The sequence below is a fragment of the Balaenoptera acutorostrata genome, chromosome 4 (assembly GCF_949987535.1).
Source record: "Balaenoptera acutorostrata chromosome 4, mBalAcu1.1, whole genome shotgun sequence".
Classification (NCBI taxonomy): Eukaryota; Metazoa; Chordata; class Mammalia; order Artiodactyla; family Balaenopteridae; genus Balaenoptera; species Balaenoptera acutorostrata.
In genome coordinates, this window is record NC_080067.1 from 46,160,767 (window position 1) to 46,182,393 (window position 21,627).

Consider the following 21,627-nt stretch of genomic DNA (forward strand, 5'->3'; position numbering starts at 1 on the left):
ATATAACACCATTTGTTTTGACATAGGGCATTCTGGTTTTGTGTTTGGGGGTTTTTTGTTGTTGTTGTTGTTTTTTGAGGTACTTTTCCTTAAATGTCTAAAATTTCTTGGGCATGCATCAGGTTAAGTCATATTGACTGAAGAAATTTACATCTAACAAGTGATGATCATTAGCGTAGAAACACAAATTAATTTCACTTTTTTTTTTTTCCAGAGTATAACAATGTGGCTGAGAGAGCTGGTAAAGTGGAAGCTGAGGTTAAAAGGTTACACAATATTATTGTAGAAATCAATAACCATAAACTCAAGGCCCAACAAGACAAACTTGATAAAATAAACAAACAATTAGATGAATGTGCTTCTGCTATTACTAAAGCCCAAGTAGCAATCAAGACTGCTGACAGGTAGAGTATGCATACTACCCTGTCTTCCTCTTCCCTACATCCCATTAGTATTTAAACTTAATGTCCATTAAATGTTTCTGTTACTGTTACTTATTAAGCCCTTCTGACATGTTGTTACCTAATAGGAGTTTGATAGGTGAACACCTATAATAAACATCATATGACTAGTTTTTAAAAACATAGACGGGTATGCTTTGGCAAAATGTGGTTATATAATTCCCAAGTTGTGAGGACAAAGAAGTCAGAGTTTCATTTCTCTGGCTTAAAGGAGTAGAGGGTGATTCATTGAAATAGATCTAGGTTTTAGGAGAATAAGAAGGTTGAGATTTCTTAGCAAAATTGTTTTAATAACTTAAATTTTTAATTAACTAGATTATTCCATTGTCCCAAAAAGTTTTTAATACGTTCATAACATAGATCTTGTTTTTAAATTAATTTTCAGAGTATTAAAGTATTTCTAAAATAAGTATGTATAAAAATGTTGAAATGTAAACAGCTGTTTCTTTTGTCTTAAAATTATAACATTAGTCACATATTGATTATCTGGTTATTCCGTTATTACAATGTCTTTTGTTCAAAGGTAAGGTGCTAATAAGCCATATGTTTTGCCTAAACACAGTTATCAGTCAAAATAGAAGTAACTTTATTAAGGGAAAAAATAGTTGTGTGTGTGTGTTGTCATGTGTCCCGTTTCCTCCCCGCTCCACCCTGCCAAAAACGCTTGTTTGCCCTGACTTGAACCAGGGCGTATTTATTTACTTGATGGTATAGCTTCATGGGTGTAAAGATCTAAGAATCTCCAACCTGACAAGAAAATGACAAGAATATAATAATCCAGTGGACAATTTTGCTTCATAGTCTAAGTCTAAAAGCTTATATAAGGAAGTTTTATTAATTTATTCTGAGAGTTTAATGAAATATACAATATCCCACAAGTGTATGTATAAACATTAAAAACCAATTCAAGGATTTTAGTAAATCATAAATTTTAAAATCTATGATAGAAAAAAATGTTACATTAATGTCATGAAAAGTTCTTTGGTAGGTTTTCAGAAGCAGAATAACAAATCACACATTACCACATTTTTAATATATGATTTTGCTTGTTTAGAAATCTTAAAAAAGCACAAGACTCTGTCTTTCGCACAGAGAAAGAAATAAAAGATACTGAGAAAGAAGTAGATGACTTAACAGCAGAGCTAAAAAGTCTTGAAGACAAAGCAACAGAGGTCGTAAAGAATACAAATGCTGCAGAGGTAAGACATGGAGAGGGGAGAGGATGGTATTTCAAGCAATTAAGATTTATAGATATCAATACCTTGCCTAGTAAGCACTCAGTAAGTTAAACTTATATTAACTTTCATCTGTACAATAAAAATGAGTACTGTATTGTAACTTTTCTGTAAATAAAAACATTTTCATTTAAAGTGGAAGGGGCGTGGGGAGAGATTGCTCGCTTCTTCATCTTTGTAATGTGAGAATCCCGTTCTGTTTGAGAAGATCATATCTGTAGCATTTCTTCTTGGTTTTTAGGAATCCTTACCAGATATCCAGAAAGAACACCGTAACCTACTTCAAGAACTTAAAGTAATTCAGGAAAATGAACATGCTCTTCAAAAAGATGCACTTAGTATTAAGTTGAAACTTGAACAAGTAGATGGTCATATTGGTGAACATAATTCTAAAATAAAATACTGGCAAAAAGAGGTGAGAATTGTTATGTTTAGTTAAATGTAACTTTAAGATATCCTTTATGAAAAAAGGTTAGGGTTTTTTTGTTTTTGAGGTATGTTGTGATTCTTAATTTCATGGTGTATAATCACTTCTCAGGTTTATAGGGGACAAAATGAACAATATATAGGAGTTATTATATACAGAAAAATATGCATAATGGCCAGAATTAGTCAACATTTTCACCCCAGGGCTGATAACGGAGATTTAACAAATGGCTACATGAACACCTTGAACACTACAACTATTTTTCTTGAAGTCCTTTGAAAAATAGTTGATACACAAATTAGTTACCACTCCTTAGTATACGTCATTTTGATAGGCAGTTTGTCATATTAATTTGTGAGGTTTAACAATGAATTATAATACTATGCCTTTTCTAACACTGATCTAACTTAAACTTTTAGATTTCAAAAATATCATTGCATCCCATAGAAGATAATCCTGTTGAAGAGATTCCACTTCTAAGCCCAGAAAATCTTGAAGCAATCAAGAACCCAGATTCTATAACAAATCAAATTGCACTTCTGGAAGCCCAGTGTCATGAAATGAAACCAAACCTTGGTGCCATTGCAGAGTATAAAAAGAAGGTACAAATAAACTGTGTAATAGTCAGGAAGTCTCTAGACCTTAGCCTAAATTGTGGCCTTTATTTTATATAATTAGCAGTGTTATTTCTCATCTCAAATGTATAACTGAATTGATGTTTTTCTCATTCTTTTCATAGGAAGAATTATATTTACAACGGGTAGCAGAATTGGACAAAATTACTTATGAAAGAGATAATTTTAGACAGGCATATGAAGATCTTCGGAAACAAAGGCTTAATGAATTCATGGCAGGTTTTTATATAATAACAAATAAATTAAAGGAAAATTACCAAATGCTTACTTTGGGAGGTGATGCTGAGCTGGAGCTTGTAGACAGCTTGGATCCTTTCTCTGAAGGAATCATGTTCAGGTTTGTAATTATGCTGTATACTGAGTTTCGGATTCTTCTGTTATATCTCTCTACATATTCTCCAAACTCAGTATTTTTTTAGGGGTGGGATGTGAAGGTTAGATGTACAACTTGTTTTATTTCATAAATACTGGTTGGCCTAGGAATTAGTTTACAGCATAAATTCTAGGCAAACAGTAAATACTTGATTTTACAGAATATTTGTCTAGTTCATCTTTTAATTTTCAAGCCATTTCAATCTAACATATGGATTTTAAAATTGCAAAGCAAAGAGTGCGTTGGAAGCAGGGGGGAAATACCAAGAATTACTTACTGGCTTGCTGTTTAAATCTTAAATTTTTGTCAGGTGTTCCTATGTGTCCATCCTCCAATAACATGTTTATAAAAGAACCCCTCAGAAGTTTATATTTGTGAAAAGGAAATTAGAGATTCCCAAGGAAGGTGGTAGTAAGCCAGTTATGGGAAAGAAATCACGAAGTCTTAATTTAGCTTTACAAGTAATTTGACTAATGAGATTTTAATTATTTCAGTGTCCGACCACCTAAGAAAAGTTGGAAGAAGATCTTCAACCTTTCAGGAGGAGAGAAAACACTTAGTTCATTGGCTTTAGTATTTGCTCTTCACCACTACAAACCCACTCCCCTGTACTTCATGGATGAGATTGATGCAGCCCTTGATTTCAAAAATGTTTCCATTGTTGCATTTTATATATATGTAAGTAATCATTTAGAGCTTTTCATTCTGAAAATTTTATGGGTTCCCTAAACATTACAGATGAAATTCTTTGACTTATTTCTTTTGAGCTTTTTCCCTGTTCTCTAATCCCACATCCCATGGTATTAAAGGAGACCACATCCTTTATTTGAGCCAAATAGTTCCATTTTGGAAAAGTGAAATATAAATGGATAATGTAAATTAGTAGCAGAAACACAGCTAGAAATTTTTTTTCTATACCATTTTTCTACTAGAAGAATTCTAGGCAACCATCCTTCCAAATACCCAAATTCTTCTCAAACCCAAATACTGTTTCATGAATTAACCATGTTGTCATTCTTGTTCATGTTAATTATCAATATCATGTTGAATTTACTGTCAAGAAATATTTCAGGGAAGTAAAGCTTAGATGTTTATTATATGATTTATATATTTACAATATATGTATAATTTTTCTAATTTATTCTTTCTTTCTCTTTAGGAACAAACAAAAAATGCCCAGTTCATAATAATTTCTCTTCGAAATAATATGTTTGAGATTTCAGATAGACTTATTGGAATTTACAAGACATACAATATAACAAAAAGTGTTGCAGTAAACCCAAAAGAAATTGCATCTAAAGGACTTTGCTAAACTTGTTTATACTGAAGATTTCTCAGATTGAATCACCACAGATTCAGCGTACTGTATTTACTGACTTTCTATTTGTAAAGGGTTATAAATTATATAAAATGCATATTCTTAAACTGGATCATATAACTAGTTTCTATTTTATGCTGTTACTTAAGAGACATGTTACAAGTCTAATAAAATATTCTCTATACCTGCTTCTAGGAGATTGTAAGAAACTGACAACTTTGTAAGCAGCAGACTGTGGAGAAAATAAGATGCCTGGGGGGCGGTCAGGTGACTTACCCTTAGCCCCAAACTGCTACCTGCAGAGTTAAAAGTATGTTACTCTATGAACAGTACAGTTCTAAACTAGATCATGTTATCAAGACATAGCATACTCTCATGGACCTTTGACCTACGCTGGAGAAGCCTATCAACTGCTACTATAGTAAAATTTTTAAGGTATTCCACTTAGTAATTTAGATAGTCACTATTTATTACCCAAATACTAGGAACATTTTTTTTTTAAACCGTCATCCTGAATTATAAGGATGAGAATTTAAATATTGTATTCTTTTCTAAAACTTGATATGCTTGACTGTTTAAAACACTTGCAAAAGGGTCAGCAAATATGTCTGAAATAACTTGGATATCTCATTAGTTGAAAAGGAAAAATACCCACTTCAGAAAAAGAATAAAGTATATAAGGACTAATTTCCTTAGTATAAATGGCAATTAAGATGGAGTGCTGTTTGCCCATCAAGTTGTCAAGGGTTTTTTGTTGTTGTGTTACACTGTATTAGCCCAAGAATATTATAATGCTACTGGAAGTAAGCCAGCAACCACTTGGTTTTCAGAAGAAATTTTGGTATTGAATCAAAAGTCTGCCCTAGCTATTCAGTTTCTACAATATTGATCCTGAGGAATTAAAATTAAAAATTACCATGTTGTTCAGTGTGGTATTGTTTAGGTACTAAAACCCAACAAAGACAGTCTGTATCATAATATAACCATTAAAGTGTAAATACATTAGCATGGACTTAAATAAAGCAAGATCTATAACTCAAGTATGGTCATTTGTTTTAAATCAAGATTATACAAGGGAAAAGTAACTAGAAAAAAGTATCAACATAATCAAGGGCTTTTTCATTGGTGAGAACAGAGGTGAATGGAATTTAATATTATTTTTATATTTTAATAACCAATGGAGTAGTAAAGCTTAGTACTTTTTTTTTTTTTTTTTTTTTTTTAAAGTGGAATCAGAGTACTCAGAAATTTTTTTTTTTTTTTTCTTATTTATTTATTTATTTATTTATTTTTGGCTGTGTTGGGTCTTCGGTTCGTGCGAGGGCTTTCTCCAGTTGCGGCAAGCGGGGGCCACTCTTCATCGCGGTGCGGGGACCGCTCTTCATCGCGGTGCGCGGGCCTTTCTCTATCGCGGCCCCTCCCGTCGCGGGGCACAGGCTCCAGACGCGCAGGCTCAGCAATTGTGGCTCACGGGCCCAGCTGCTCCGTGGCATGTGGGATCTTCCCAGACCAGGGCTCGAACCCGTGTCCCCTGCATTAGCAGGCAGATTCTCAACCACTGCGCCACCAGGGAAGCCCCAGTACTTTTTTTTTTAATTTATTTTATCCATTTATTTAATTTTTGGCTGCATTGGGTCTCCGCTGCTGCACGTGGGTTTTCTCTAGTTGCTGAGAGCAGGGGCTACTCTTTGTTGTGCGCAGGCGTCTCATTGCGATGGCTTCTCTTGTTGCGGAGCACGGGCTTTAGGCACATGGGCTTCAGTAATTGTGGCACACGGGCTCTAGAGCGCAGGCTCAGTAGTTGTGGAGCACGGGCTTAGTTGCTCCGCGGCATGTGGGATCTTCCCGGACCAGGGCTCGAACCCCTGTCCCCTGCATTGGCAGGTGGATTCTTAACCACTGCACCACCAGGGAAGCACAGTACTAACTAACTTTTAAAGAGTTAAAGTAGATAGATAGATAATGCCCGTAGCCCATATGAAAATTCCAAAACAACCACTCCTGAGTTTGACTGCCCTATTAAGCCACTCAATGCTTATATCAAAATGAGTTTATTAAAATATATACTTTTGTTGTTATACATAAAAACTTAGAAATATTTCAGGAATACATACTTTAAATTTTAGTCTCATCCTCCTGATAAAAATACAGAAAGGAGACGAGCATGTATAAGACTCAGTTATTTGTATATTTGACTATATTCATGCACACTACATAAAATTTATCCAGCAGTAAAGTTCTACTAAAAACTGGCAAGTTACAAAAAATATTAAGGTCAAACTTAAAATGCTTCAGTTTTTAGCTGTGATTCATAGACATATATTAGAAACCCTAATTTAATTTAAAAATCTTGGCTTAAATCCTTTAAAGATAGATAGCACGACAGATGAACTCTGAAAAGAATACATGGAGTCTCTCATATACTAGATACATGGCCTTGGGCAATTTACTTTTGTGTCTGTTTCCTAATCTACAAAAAGGATTAATACACATGAGAAATATGAGATTACATTTTTGACACATAATACCTAACATTTCAGTGCTTACTAATATTTATATGTATTCCAAAAAGTATGTGGCATTTTTGTGTTGTAACTATTACTTTAATCAAGTCGATGCAACTTCAGTCTAAAGTTAGTTGGTAAGCTGAATATATACCTCCTCCACCTCCTCCAGATGTTCTTTGCCCACACAACAGGTAGTTGTGCTATTGATTCTGATCATAAATTGACAATACAGCCAGCCATCTTAGTGTTCAGACTTGTTCTCAGCAGATAAGACATAAGGAGTATTTTAGAACTAGTGCCCTGAGTACAGTCACAGCTGTAGGACCTAATCTGACCTGGAAAATCTGTGAACTAAGTAAGGCTCCTAAATATGTGATCCAAGAGCTACAGCCAACTTGGAATTTCTGGAAAGTGAGTGAGCTTGTACTTAGGGTTACAAGGACAAAAGGGCTAAGAGTCCTACCACAAGCACCACGGTTCAGTCCCTGTTAATTAAAAGGAAACTAAATCAAAGGGATTTGACTTAATAACTAAGTAGCCTCCATTTATAACACAATTCCAAAAAATAAGATCAAATTATTGGTACTTTGGCATTAGCATAAGAGAAAGTTCAACAGAAAATTTAAGACAATTTTAGACATAACAGTTAACATGATGCCATTCAAATATGATGAGGGTGGGATATATCAATAATAGTCCATTCTAGTAACATGTTTGTTTTAGAGTTTTTAGCCAAGAACTGATTTGACTGACATGACTAAAACTACACAAAAGTTAAATACAATCCTAAAATAAATTTACACAAACCACAGAATAATAAGTACTAGGGAATGTTACTGTTTGGTCCCTAATGGCACTTTAGATTTCCCAAAGCAATAGTTTTATTAGGAGTGAATGCTGATATAAACATTTTAGGGCTCTTAAATCTACCTAAAACACATTAATGTGTGTGGATCCAGGTACATTTGATCAAACACATCTTTAATGTAAGCAATCCACTCTCACTATGAGACTTTGCTACTTGAATTTAAAACCTCTTCCCACCATCCTTATTTGTCCATTCAAAAGTGTCAAGCTTATTACCTTTCAGGATTTTGCCATCTTTTAATTAAAAGCTACGTATACACAAAGAACTGCAGAGCCAACCACTGCGGTATATAATGCTAAGAGATAATATTGGTACAAGAATATTTAAATATCACAGTGATATTAAGTCAACCTCTCAAACCAATAAAAATGGGATAATACTCAAAATCAAGTAATTATTAGATTTTGTTCTGGTTTTCAGAAAACGAGAGACATTCCGTCTCATTTCTAACTTTTGATGACACATTTTCTATTCAACAGAAGCATGAAAGGGATTATTTATATTTGTTGCAACTCTAATAAACTTTAGCTTGCTATTTTATTTACCCATGCTACCCCTATTGCTCCATTTAGCAATGGTCATTAGTCTGCTGTACAGAATAAGCCTACTTAAACAATTCAGATTTGAATTTTCAACAAATTATTTTCCACATGAATTCCTTCAGTAAATATAAAGTGTGACATAGTATATTCTTTAAATCATGCACATTCTTATATAAACTTTGGTAAACAGATAGAGAGGCTTCAGAAAAACATATTGAAGTGATTTCATTTAAAAAGGTCATTATGTGTTGGTTAAAAAAGAGGATCAGCGTCAGCATCACTGAAATTAGTGTAACTATAACAATGTTCAGAATCTTAAAAAATTCAACTTCTTTTTCCTCCTTATCAGGCCAGGAACATGGCATCCTTTTTGAAGAAATTTTCATTTCAGGAATGAGAAGTTTCTTTATTTGTCCAATTTCTGTTCTGCTCCATTCTTCTTTCAGTACTTGGCTTACTCGAGGATGAATTTCAACAGGTGGGACCTCAGGGAGTGGTCTTTGTTTCAAGACCTGCACACGTTGGCGGACATCATCAACTTTTTCAAGAAATTTAAGCGGAGGCTCTTCTTGTAAAGATGTTGTCAGTGTCACTAATTCAAGCTGCTGCTCTCTTATTTCTTTCATTCTTTCAATTTGTGGAGTATATTCTAGATTAATCAGGTTGCCAACATCACAAAGAGCAGTTAGGAAAAAATTTTTTTTCTGTTCTAATGTATCACTAAGCTCCTTAAAATACTGGAGAACAACTTCCTTATCACCTTGGACCATTTTCTCTGAATGAGATTTTTGTTCTTCCAGCTTTTCAATAAGACGAGTAAGATCTGTCCAGTGTGTGTCAGTTAACTGTTCAAGCAGTTTTTCAGGCGTGTCCTTTTCTTTCATATAGGCACTTTGAAGGTCATCTATAGGATGACCATGATGTTGACCTATGGTAAGGCAATGACCACAAACTAATTTTTTATCCAGGAGACAGTAAACATTTAATGGCTGCCTGTAATGTTCAGGGCAGGTGACAATATCTGGATGGTCTTCTTGCTGGTACTTTTCAATAATAGCCCTTAACGCAAAATTAACAGGTAAAGATTCAATACCAGTTGGAGCAATTTCAATAATACTTCTGCAGTTAGGGCACTTGAGTGGAATGCGTAAAGGTCTCCATATATAAAAGTTACCAGATGCCTGTAGAACATTTTCCAAGCAATTTCTACAAAATGTATGAGAGCATGGTAGTACACGAGGATCTTCAAAAATACTGTAACAAATGGGACATGTTAACTCATCCTCAAAATAGTGCATTTCCTGTCAAGAGAAAAAAGTATTTTAATTCTACATATAACAAAGACACATGCACATATTATGTAAAGTTTTAGGTGTTAACCTCCAAATTGTTAATATACTGTACTTGTCATTTAAAAGAGTAAGATTTTTAAAATTACCTTTCTATATAATGCAATTCCTAACACTGAATAATTGATCACCTTTAAGAGCTTATTTACTTTGGTGTGTTCTGTTGAAGTCTATTTAATGATTATAACTAGTCTGTGCAACTTTTTACATTCTAAGATGCTAAAATCAAAACTATACACAAATCATGAATAGGTAAGACTAAATATTTCTATGAAATAAAAAGTTAATTCTTAGCAAAATTACATTCTTCAATTCACACTCCCAGTTGGCTCAACCATAGTTTCTAAAGTAAGTTATTAAATTTCTAACTGTTCTATAAATTTCAAGCTTCTTGAATTGGAATATTAGTGTGTATGCTTAAAGCCCTGAATCAGCACAGTGTAAGAGTCTCAAGTAATGTTAATTTGAAGATTTGGAAGGGAGTAATATTTCTGAATTAGTCCTTGTGATAAAAAAGTTTGAAAGATGAAGTGTTGATTGTGGTAATTATGAATTACAGACCACTAGAGCATTAGTGGTAAAGAACATCATTAGTCATCTTTCCTTCATGAAAGAAAGCCAGCAACAGTTCAGAGACCCTCTCTGACACAAGTAACTTGACATCTTCGCAAGCTATTACTGATATTTCCAACAAGCCTTCCAAGTGCCATTCATGCAAAATCTAAAGCTTACCAAATCCTCCTCTATAAAAACTGTTAGAAGTATCTACAAATAACTAATTGTACTTTTAAGAAACAAAAACCTCTTCAGACTTTTTATAGCTCTTATGCGCCTCATCTTCTTCACCATTTGCAAAACCAAACTCATTCATTATTCAAGTCTCAACCTGAGTCCCATCTCCTCCCCCAGATTAGGTCCCCTAATCTCACTGAACACTGCACTTCTACTTTATAGCAAGCACTTAGATGGATTTTATTTAAAAGAATTTTGTCGGAATTCCTGCAGGTCCAGTGGTTAGGACTCAGCACTTTCACTACCGGGGCCTGGGTTCGATGCCTGGTCAGGGAACTAAGATCCCGCAAGCTGCGTGGCGCAGTCAAAAAAACAAAGAATTTTGTAACATTTTTCAATACATTAGAATATAAGCCTGCAATAAGGCAGGAATTGTGTCTAAGCACAGAACTTGGCACACAATAGGCATTCACTCAATGTTGGTTGAATAAACACTGTCCCTTAAGAGACCAATGTTAATAAAATGTCAGACCTTAGTTTTTTGGGTTTTTTTTTTTTTCAAATAGCAAAATCTCTGCTTAGGAAAAGCTTTTATCAAGAGTCCATCAGAAAATAGAAAATACTCCATTCAGACTGACAATATTAAGAACCGTAATGAGCCAAGATGTGAGAGACTAATAAGCCTGAACTGTGAGGCATTCCAGGAAACAAAAGTAACTGGACAACAGAAAATGACATTCACTGCAGATAAATTTAAGTGCCTACATGTTGGGAAGCCTTTATGACTACCCTTTACCTACAGAGAGCTCTGAAATAGAAAAACCACCCAAGAAAAACAAACGTTTCTCAGTTTATTTCAGTGATGTCAGAATTCATAATGAAGGAATAAACAGAATAGCACTTTGCAAAGGAATAAAATTTGAGCATTGGACATATATTCAATTTAGATTTAATATTAGAGTTATTTAATGTAAGTACAAAAGATCAACCCTAAAACAGAACCCAACCTTTCCCTCCAAAGTCCTATATTTGTCAAAAAGTTAGAAATCATTTTCCCTGGGAACTCATTTAAGGACCCAAAAGCTCAACTTTCTTTAGAATGAGGATATTCAATAACAATATTGTAAAGAAAATATCATCTCTTAAACTTACATAAAGTGGAAGCAAATATCCTGGTCTCAAAAGTTACTTCCATAGCACATAAAATTTTTAACAAAATTTAATCAGAAACGTGTAGATAACGTGAAGATACAGAAATCAAATCTAAGACTACCCTCTTCTAGCTGATTTATGAAAAACTGATTTTAGGCAACAAATTTGTAAGTCAGAACTGGCTAATAGAAGTAAGCCTGGTTGAAAATAACTATGTAAGGCCAGGAACTTTCAAACTCTGGTTGCTGCCTGAGAAACAGAAGATAAAGGTGGCTATCATGCTTAGGGGCTAGTTCTTACAGAAACTAGTATGAAATTTTATGCATCAGAAATTTTCCATAACCAGCCTAGACTCCTGAGGGGGAATAAAGGAGCAAAAAATTTTTCCTATGAATATTTTCTGGTATGAACATCTTGGATTTAGCTATGCTGTGTGTATGTAACAACACTGGAAACTAGAAGACAATGAAGCAATTCTTCAATATTCTCGGGAAAACATGGCTTCCAACCTAAAATTCTATACCCAAAGTAAATAAATTTTGAAGGTAGTCTAAAGATAGTTTAACACAAGAGGTCTCAAAACTGAACCACCCATCACCCACCCTTTCTAAAGAAGCTGCTGCAGGAAGAAAAAAACAATAATTCTCACCAGGATAACTATGAAATGAAGTCCTGGATAACTGTGCAGCAAGCCTAGAGAAATAGTAGTCTGGAGGAAGAAGACAGAAATCCAGAAGGAATGCCTTTAAGTAAATAAATGGAACTGACAGAACATTTCACGTGTCTGAACATATTGAGAGGTAATGAGAAAACTAAATTTAGGGAAAAGTGATGGAATCATGAAAAGAGGAAATACTACAGCACACTATATAGCTCAATTGTCCTATTAGTTATAATATTTTAAATATTAAATATGGATTTTACCAAAAAGCATGACTGTTAAGGATTGAATGTGTCTCCCCAAACTCATAAGTTGAAATCGTAACCCTTAATGTGATGGTATTAATGAGGTAGAGCCTTTGGGAGGTAACTAGGTCATCAGAGTAGAGCCCTCATGAAAGAGATTAGGCCCTTATAGGAAGAGATACAGGGCTTGCTGCCTCTCTTTCTCTGCTCTCGGCCACGTGAAGACACAGCAGGAAGATGGCCATCTGCAAAGCAGGAAGAAAGCTTTCGCCAGAACCCAACTTTGCCAGCATCCTGATCCTGGACTTCCCACCCTCCAAAACTGCAAAAAAATAAATGACTGTTGTTTAAGCCACCTAGTCTATGGTATTTTTGTTATAACAGCCCAAACTAAGAAACTGACAAAATTATGTTCGGAGGAGGGAATAAGGGAAGGAAACGAAGTTTAAGAACTTACCTTAATCTTCTAAGAAGTCAATACATGCCTAAAAGTGAAAAATCAAGAAATCACATTAAAAGCAAATTATTTATGAATAGAGAAGCAATACCGAAAGAAATATTTAAAAGAAATGAAGTGACTGCTTCTGGAGAGCAGGAATCAAAAGTGGGGAGAGTGAGGGCAGGAGGCTGCTGTTTTTCATTATAAGCCTAAGTTCTGTTTTACTTTCAACTATTAACATACAATTAAAAATATTAAAATTTTAAATAAAGAAATAAAGACAATCCCACATGCATCCAGGAAGAAAAGTAAGATACCCAAAAAAGGAAAACAAAAAACATAATGGTCTCAGAATTCTCTGGGAGACTATATTTCTAAAGATGGCCACAACAATTAACTCCCACATGTTCTGTGATGTGACTTTGCTGGTATTCTCCTATCAAGAGATGAAATCTATTCTCCCCTCAAAAAGATCTGGGCTTGGGGCTTCCCTGGTGGTCCAGTGGTTAAGAATCCGCCTTCCAATGCACAGGAGGCGGATTTGATCCCTGGACAGGGAACTAAGATCCCACATGCTGCGGGGCAACTAAGCCCGTGTGCTCTGGAGCCTGCACCACAACTAGAGAGAAGCCCACATGCCGCCACGAAGATCCCGCGTGCCACAACTACGACCCCATGCAGCCAAATAAATAAATAAATAGTTAAAAAAAAAAAAAAGATCTGGACAGGACATGTGACTGCTCTGACCAATCTGATACAGTACAAGTGACACTATGACAGTTCTGGGTACAGCCCTTAGCTAGCCTAGCAGATTGCTGCCTCTTTGCTATGTGAAAAGTCTAGGCTACTCTGCTGATGAGAGAGGCCAAAAGGAGAAGCAATGAGGTGCCAGACATGTGAGTGAAAAAGCCATCTTGGACACACAGCCATCCAAACCATCAGACGTTTGTTACACAGCAGTAGATAACCAGAACATCTCCAAAGCAACTAGGAATGCTAAAAGACATGTGGCAATCAATATCCACAAGGATCTGGAAGAAAAGGATATGACCTAAGAATTCTCTACCCAGCCAAGATGTAATTTATCCATGTGAAATAATAAAAATACTCTTTAGCAAAATCTACAGGGTTAAAAAAAGTTCTACAGGGCAGAGCTGAAGCCATATACTTTCATTAACAAACAAAAGTTGTATAAAAAGGATTTATATTTAAAAAGAGAAAAGAAAATGAACCTAGGAAAAGCAGAAGAAAACAATTCTAATGCATGAAGAAAACCATGAATTAGAATACAGAAAATTGTTAGAGTTGATAAACCCAAGAGCTGGCTTTTTAAATAAACAAGCCAGGGGCTACAGGGGGCGTTGGAGAGTTATTGTTTAATGAGTGCACAGTTTCACTTTGGAAACATGAAAAAGTTCTGAAGATAGATGGTGATGGTTGCACAACAATGTGGAATGCACTTAATGCCACTGACTACACACTTAAAAATGGTTAAAATGGTAAATTTTATGTATGTTTCAAAACAATAAAAAAACTTTAAAAATATTTAAGTGTCTTGCCTATTAACCTGCCTTTCCCGTCAAATTAATTTTAGAATTGATTTATATTAATCTATAATGTTAAAAAACAAAAAAATTAAATTAAAACGACCCATGTAAAATGTTATTTTCCTCCAGTGGGTACTAAAAGCCCACGTACAAATTGATAACTTAGTTCAAGATTTCCTGCTTCCCTTTTAAAAGTCACCAAGAAATATGAATGGAAAAAAGAAATCTTTTCAGAAATAAACCTGAAGCTAAATCATCTACATATAAATTATTTCACAAATTTCTTGTGCTTAAGTGTCAAAAACAAACACATTACTGAATTTCTAAACGTTTTATGCAGTCTTTCTCCAGAGGGCCGACTCCCTGTGGAGCCTCCGTAATGTCTAACCAGCGTATTATGGGTGGTCGGCACTGATAGCAGATGATGGAGAACTGGGCAGTACCAAAACTATCATTACCCATTCTCCTGTGTAAACTGCTTCTTAAGTTCTAATTCCCTAATGCATTATTGCCTTTCATCTCTAAACATGAATGGTTATAAAACATTCATTACATTTTACACCCTCTGAAGAGAAATTTGCCACATTATAGTTAGATGACTTGCTCTAGGACTTAGAGTGAGTCAGCTATCATAAGTCTGGGAAAATTCAAGAGGTGCCACTTCCCAGGCTGGGTCTCACATCTTTGTGGCCCTAACTGATAAAAAGCACATTTTATGCAATTCAAGACTTACTTTAGAAATACTACATTTGTGCCATCTCTAAATATGGGGCAAGATTTTAAAAATACTTTTGTACATATAAATGTACAAAAATAATGATCACCTAACTCTTTCAAAAAAAATCCTATGGTCAGATCTGATTTTAACTCTGCCCATTTGCACTGTTTTCCTGCATTTTGACATCAACCTGTTTCCCCCAACTAAGAAAGAAACTATTAATGCAACTTAACCAGGAACTGATACAAGCAGTTAAGATTTTCTTTGCTTTTTTTTTAATATTTTTGAAAGTGAAAAATATATATATATTTGGTGGGAAAAATTCAGCAGTATGTTTGCTGAAAAGCAATGTTAAAACTAACATCACTGGGCTTCCCTGGTGGTGCAGAGGTTGAGAATCCGCCTGCCCATGCAGGGGACACGGGTTCGAGCCCTGGTCCAGGAAGATTCCACATGCCATGGAGCAACTAAGCTCATGCGCCACAATTACTGAGCCTGAGCTCTAGAGCCTGCGAGCCACAACTACTGAGCCTGCATGGCGTAACTACTGAAGCCCGCCCGCCTAGAGCCCGTGCTCCACAACAAGACGAGCCACCGCCTGAGAAGCCCACACACTGCAACGAAGAGTAGCCCCCGCTCGACGCAACTAGAGAAAAGCCCGCACGCAGCAATGAAGACCCAGTGCAGCCAAAAAATAAATAAATAAATTTATTTTAAAAAACAAAACAAAACTAACATCACCTAAAACCAAAATTTCGTCTTGCCAGAATAAACTATGGTACCTTACTTTAAAGGATAGCTTACTTGGTCATTAAAATGGAATGCAGATCAATATGAAAATACATGGTAAAAAGGTATCCAGATAACTTAATAAATTCAACTTGCAGATCTGTATGTGTTAAATGTGTGTGTCTGTATTAAGATGCACACATCCTTGTAAGATTTCTAGAAAGGCAAACAAGAGTTAACAGTGACTAACTTTAAAATATAGGTCAGATAAGGGAGTTGTTTACTTTCCACTTCATGATCCTTCTATATGGTTTGAATTTTATACACCACCAACATACACACCTTTTTTCAAAAGATTTAAAACTTTCCCCTTACATTTTAAATCATACACACAGTAAAAATTTACTGAAAATTTCTTTGGTATTTACTTAATCTCCCAGAACTTACCACTTTGTTGACCTTCTGGTTTGGAGACTGAATATGTATCTTCAACTTTTTCAGATTCTTTTATTTTTATTCTAAAATAAAAATAATTTTATCTTAATGTTCTAGACTTATATTCTCAAAACGTATGTTAAGTACGATGTCATAAGGAATGGTGGTAATTTCACTGTCTTTGACGTTTACCTTCCCTAAGCGTCACTGTGTTTTTTTAAAAGTAGCGACAAATATCAACAGCTGTGGTGCAGCAGGAGCGGTATCACCTGTACCTTGAAAATCCCAACAAGTCTGTGACCAAATGAATTGCCACAAAGGACCTCTTTTTATAGCGTCAAGTATCTTATGAGCTCTTGAAAATATCAGCCAACAATGGGGATGACGGAGCAAACATTCACGGTCATTTTAGACTGCTGAAAGTTAACTGGAAGACAAGAAGCACCCATGAGAGTGAAATATTTTGCCAGCTTAAAATTATAAATCCTGATTTAGGTTATACCCATTAATACGTCTGTTCATCTCTCAATTCTGCCATTTAAATGTTGAGAGACCCTGGGTCAGTTTTACCTAGTGCCTCTCAGAACTGACGTTTCACATCTGTAAAATGGGCATAACTACACCTACGCGGTTAAGTCCAATGAGAACGCCTCCCAGAGAAGGGGCTGGAAAAAGCAGTGCCCTTGCCCTTCCCCTTCCCGAAGGTTTACGACAAATCCTCCCGGGCCTCTCTCCCAACGCGCCTCGGCGCCCTCCTTTCCGAGCCGCCGCGAGGCCGCCCGGCTCGGCGGAGTCCAGCTCCTCTCCGCCTCCCCACCACAGAGGGCCTTCTCCCTCACGGAAATGCAGTTCTTTATTGGCGGGAGGAAAACGAGGTCCCCCAAACTCTCCATCTGGGACAAGAGGGACCCAAGACGCGGGACCCAAGCCAGCCCTCTCCATCACCAAGCCCCAAACACATGCAGTACACCAGCCTGCGCTACAGGGAAAGAAGAGTGACCCAGAGCCGCCTTCTCGGACCAAAGAGAAGCTCCTTATAAACTCACCGTGGGGACGGGAAAACCAGCCAACTCCACCAGCAGAAACAGAGCTCCACAGCCTGCGCGCCGAAGCTGAGAGCTGCTCGGATTCCCGCCCTCCCTCCTCCGCCCTCCCTCCTCCGCCCTGATGGCCTTCGGGTTCCCAGATGAGGCGGGGCTTGAGAGCCTCAAGACGCAGGCGCGGTCTCCCGGCAACCTTCAACTGCGTAACATCAGCCAATAGGAAGAGCGCGGGGCCGCTGTTCGAAAGTAAACCGCCGACCCCTGGGGCCGAGGCGGGGGCGTGATCGCTAGGACTTGGCACGAGGCCCGCGGCGAGCTTTCTGTGCCTGCGCACTAGGCGCGGGCTGCCGCTCCGGAGCTCCAGAGGCGCGCCGCAGCGGGCGCTTCAGTGTGCGGGGGCGCTTCTGGCAGCCGTGACCCTGGCCTGGAGTCCCTCTTGGGGCCGCGGGATGGCGTCCCGGGAAAGGCGGGGCCTGGCGGAGGCAGACGATATTTACAAAAAGGATTCATAGGGCTATTTTTTTTTTTTTTAACCTGGAGCCAAGCCGGCACGTCCTGATTTTTTTAACCTGGAGCCAAGCTGCACTTTAAAGTGCAGCATCTTGCATTGTGACTTAATAGGTTCCCTGAGGCTTCCTGAGCGCACACGCACCCCAGTGGGCAAGCGTCGTCCTCCCCTAAGCCCGGGTTTCCTTTTGTTTACGGCATCTGGAGACATAAACCCAGCAGAGTAATTGGTTCAGCATAGGAGGAGACGGCTTCTGATTATTGAGAATTCTCTTGTACTTAAGGAGAGCTATCTCTGTGGGCTGTTGGGACCTTAGGACTCATTTAGGACTATCTCCCTCTGTCTCTCCCTATTCTTCCTCCCACCTCTGCCCCCTCTTTCCACGTTATGAAATTATTGCCTGGCAATGACTGTTGCAAAGAAGTCCTGACTTCCAATTCAATTTCTCCTCCAAGTCTCTATTTCACCTTCTTAACCCTTAGAATTAGAAAGCAAACAGTTCAGTAGTCCCTTCGCAGTTTCTTTTTCTTCAGAAACTTTATCCAGCTGTGTGGCAAGACACTCATCACAGCTTCCCTCTCTAAAATGTAGTTAGAAGTCATTTACAGCTGTGCTAAATAAAGCTATGAGCCTCTGTATACTGTGTATTGCCAGTACTTTCAGGTCTTAGTTTCTTATATAGTAAATTACAGAAAAATATTAAACAGAATAAAAGTAATATCAGTGAGTCCTGAGTCAATCTCAGATGTCTTCACCAATTCAGCTGCTGAAGAGTTTGCTTATGATGTGTGGGTTCCAGTGATATCCAAGATATCCACTGTGACACGGTGGCATAGATCCATTTAGATTTTATTATGCACATAGGTTTTCTATGTAAACATTGTAGTCATCCTGATAAACAGTTTTTTAACTTGCTGTCAAAACAATATGTTATGAATTTTTCCATAGCAATAAATGCAGTATACTTCTATAAAAATATTCTTTTTAAAAAAAAGTATAAGGCTGATGTTAACAATGGACTTTGAGTGATTATGATGTGTCCATGTAGATGCATCACTTGTAACAAAGGTATCACTCTAGTGGAGGATGTTGGTAATGTGGGAGACTATGCATGGGGAGTAGGGCAGGAAATATATGGGAAATCTCTGTACCTTCCCCTCAATTTTGCTGTGAACCTAAAATTTCTCTAAAAATAAGATAAAGTCTTAATTTTTTTTAATTTTAAGTGTAATTGCCTCTAGAATGCATGAATATTGCTGAATAATGCTTTGAGCTATAATTTTTCCCACCTGTGTTTTTCCCTCTGCACTTCCTTACCTAAAGAGTTATGTATGTAGCAAGAAAGCAGAAGTACCTTTCACTAGACTTAACTGGCATTTGTTTTCCAAAAAGCCTCAATCCCCTCAATCCACTGAGATAAATAACATTGAAGGGAAGAGGCTGAATGTTTGGGAGAAGTAAAAAGAGAGAAGCCCCCAAATAGAGGTTAATCGGACCTAGTGGAGGGAAGCTATGACACCTAAAAGGAAGGGCTACATCTGTTCCTACAGGGAGACTGGCTTAGAGGCCCGTGGATTCCCAACTCTACCAAAGATTTCTATAACCCAGCATGACCAGGAAGTGGCAGAGAGCTACAGAAGCCTACAGAAACAACGGCAGCCTCAGCAATAACAGTCAACTCTTGGCATACGTGGGTTTGTGGGCTGTGTTTCATGCACTCTCCAGAAGATAATGCTGGCCTGGAAAGACTAGACAAGAGTGACACTCAGGTGTAGAAGTACATGCTTAAAATCCATAAGCTTAAAAATCTGAGGTGCTAAGGCGCTCAGCTACCCAAAAAAAAAGTGAGGAGGGAGAAAGATCAGCTGCTTTGGGTCTCTGCCTATATACTTGCACCAATCTCCTTTTGATGGAATATAGGAAAAGGATAAAAGATGAGAAATTTTTTGTAGTTATTAACAAGTGATACAAAGAGGAGGCAATAAAACATGAATTTTATGACAAACTTTGGTGCTTAGGTCAGACTCTCTACTTCTGTCTCAAGAGCCAAAACAGGAGGCCTCAGTCACAGAGAGGTGCCCCGTAGGCAAGCTAAAACACTTTCTGATTTGGGGTTTTAATAGCTACTGAAGATCCCACATGCCGCGGAGCAACTAAGCCCGTGCGCCACAGCTGCTGAGCCTGCACTCTGGAGCCCGCGAGCCACAACTACTGAAGCCCGCGCACCCTAGAGCCCATGCTTCACAACAGAGGAGGCCACCACAATGAGAAGCCCACGCACTGCAACGAGGAGTGGCCCCTGCTCACCGCAACTAGAGAAAGCCCACACGCAGCAACGAAAACCCAACGCAGCCAAAATTAATAAATTAATTAATTAATTAAAAAAAAAACAGTAAATGCTGGAGAGGGTGTGTAGAAAAGGGAACCCTCCTACACTGTTGGTGGGAATGTAAGTTGGTGCAGCCACTATGGAGAACAGTATAGAGGTTCCTCAGAAAACTAAAAATAGAATTACCATATGACCCAGCAATCCCACTCCTGAGAATATACCTGGACAAAACTATAATTCAAAAAGATACATGCACCCCTATGTTTATAGCAGCATTATTTACAATAGCCAAAACATGGAAACAAATGTCCATTGACAGATGAATGGATAAAGAAGGTGTGGTACATATATACAATGGAATACTACTCAGCCATAAAAAGAACAAAATAATGCCATTTTCAGCAACATGGATGCAACAAAAGATTATCATACTAAGTGAAGTAAGTCAGAAAGAGAACGACAAATACCATATGATATCACCTATATGTGGAATCTAAAATATGGCACAAATGAACCTATCTACAAAACAGAAACAGACTCACAGGCATAGAGAACAGACTTGTGGTTGCCAAGGGGGAGGGGGGAGGGAGAGGGATGGACTTGGAGTTTGGGATTAGCAGATGCAAACTATTGCATTTAGAATGGATAAACAACAAGGTCCTAATGAATAGCACAGGGAACTACATTCAATATTCTGTGATAAACCACAATAGAAAAGAATATTAAAAAAGAATGTCTATATGTGTATAACTGAGTCACTTTGCTGTACAGCAGAGATGGGCACAGCATTGTCAATCAACTACACTTCAATACAAAAAAAGAAAGAAAGAAACATTCAACTTTTAAGTTTTGGAGCCAGGGGAATAAAACACCTGTGTTGTTTAAATCCTCTGCTGAGACACTGCCCCATACTCTTTTAAAGGAGAAAGATTAGGGTCTTTCTAGTTACCAAGTCCCTTTTACTTGGCACACAACAACGTACATGTCATCCTGTATATTCAGAGGGCAAATGCTGAATACATGTGTGCGATAAGGCCCTGAAATAGTTTATGTGGATGACAATATATAGTGCCTTTTTTTTCCTTTTTGAGGATGCTCTTAACATTCATAATAACCAGAATTCGCCCTTTTTTTAACATTTAGGCAGATTTGGAGACAGAAGCATATGGTGTGATTTTTCTTGTAGCCTGTCTCATTTTTGAGATTTTTCTAGCAATATATGAGTAAACACCAAGCAAGTTTTAGAGACAGCATTCAAAAGAGGAAGAGATTGTCATCTCACATATGCAATAACCTTAAATACAATGGCTAACCTTTATTAATCATTTACTATGAACCAAGCACTGTACTAAGTAATTCACTATCTCAATCCTC

General features: G+C 37.2%; 2 protein-coding genes across 5 annotated transcripts in view; one reads left to right on the top strand and one right to left on the bottom strand.

The window, feature by feature from the left end:
- The window catches only part of SMC4 (structural maintenance of chromosomes 4), a 34,579-nt gene extending 29,090 nt beyond the window's left edge, over positions 1–5,489 (top strand). For all 3 annotated transcript variants that reach the window (XM_007187080.2, XM_057545806.1, XM_057545807.1), the window contains exons 18-24: positions 215–404; positions 1,516–1,660; positions 1,938–2,111; positions 2,543–2,725; positions 2,863–3,095; positions 3,626–3,809; positions 4,291–5,489. In XM_007187080.2, the coding sequence (XP_007187142.2) occupies positions 215–404; positions 1,516–1,660; positions 1,938–2,111; positions 2,543–2,725; positions 2,863–3,095; positions 3,626–3,809; positions 4,291–4,443 (1,262 nt within the window). In that variant the 3' untranslated portion in view covers positions 4,444–5,489. The remainder of the gene's footprint in view (positions 1–214; positions 405–1,515; positions 1,661–1,937; positions 2,112–2,542; positions 2,726–2,862; positions 3,096–3,625; positions 3,810–4,290) is intronic.
- A 995-nt stretch (positions 5,490–6,484) lies between these two features.
- Positions 6,485–17,525, bottom strand: TRIM59 (tripartite motif containing 59). 2 transcript variants are annotated; one of them, XM_028167724.2, is made up of 5 exons: positions 17,420–17,525; positions 16,386–16,456; positions 12,963–12,990; positions 12,249–12,308; positions 6,485–9,667 (listed from the first exon to the last, which is right to left on the bottom strand). In XM_028167724.2, exon 5 carries the CDS (start codon positions 9,662–9,664, stop codon positions 8,456–8,458), a length of 1,209 nt encoding a protein of 402 aa, XP_028023525.2. In that variant the 5' UTR covers positions 9,665–9,667; positions 12,249–12,308; positions 12,963–12,990; positions 16,386–16,456; positions 17,420–17,525; the 3' UTR covers positions 6,485–8,455. The 2 variants fall into 2 exon arrangements, with proteins under 2 accessions (XP_028023525.2, XP_007187145.2); XM_007187083.2 differs by lacking the exon at positions 12,249–12,308.
- Positions 17,526–21,627: the final 4,102 nt, after the last annotated feature.

What these genes read in the sequence shown, in the direction of transcription:
- TRIM59 (XM_007187083.2), bottom strand. Translation starts at nt 9,664, where the DNA reads ATGCACTATTTTGAGGATGAGTTAACATGTCCCATTTGTTACAGTATT.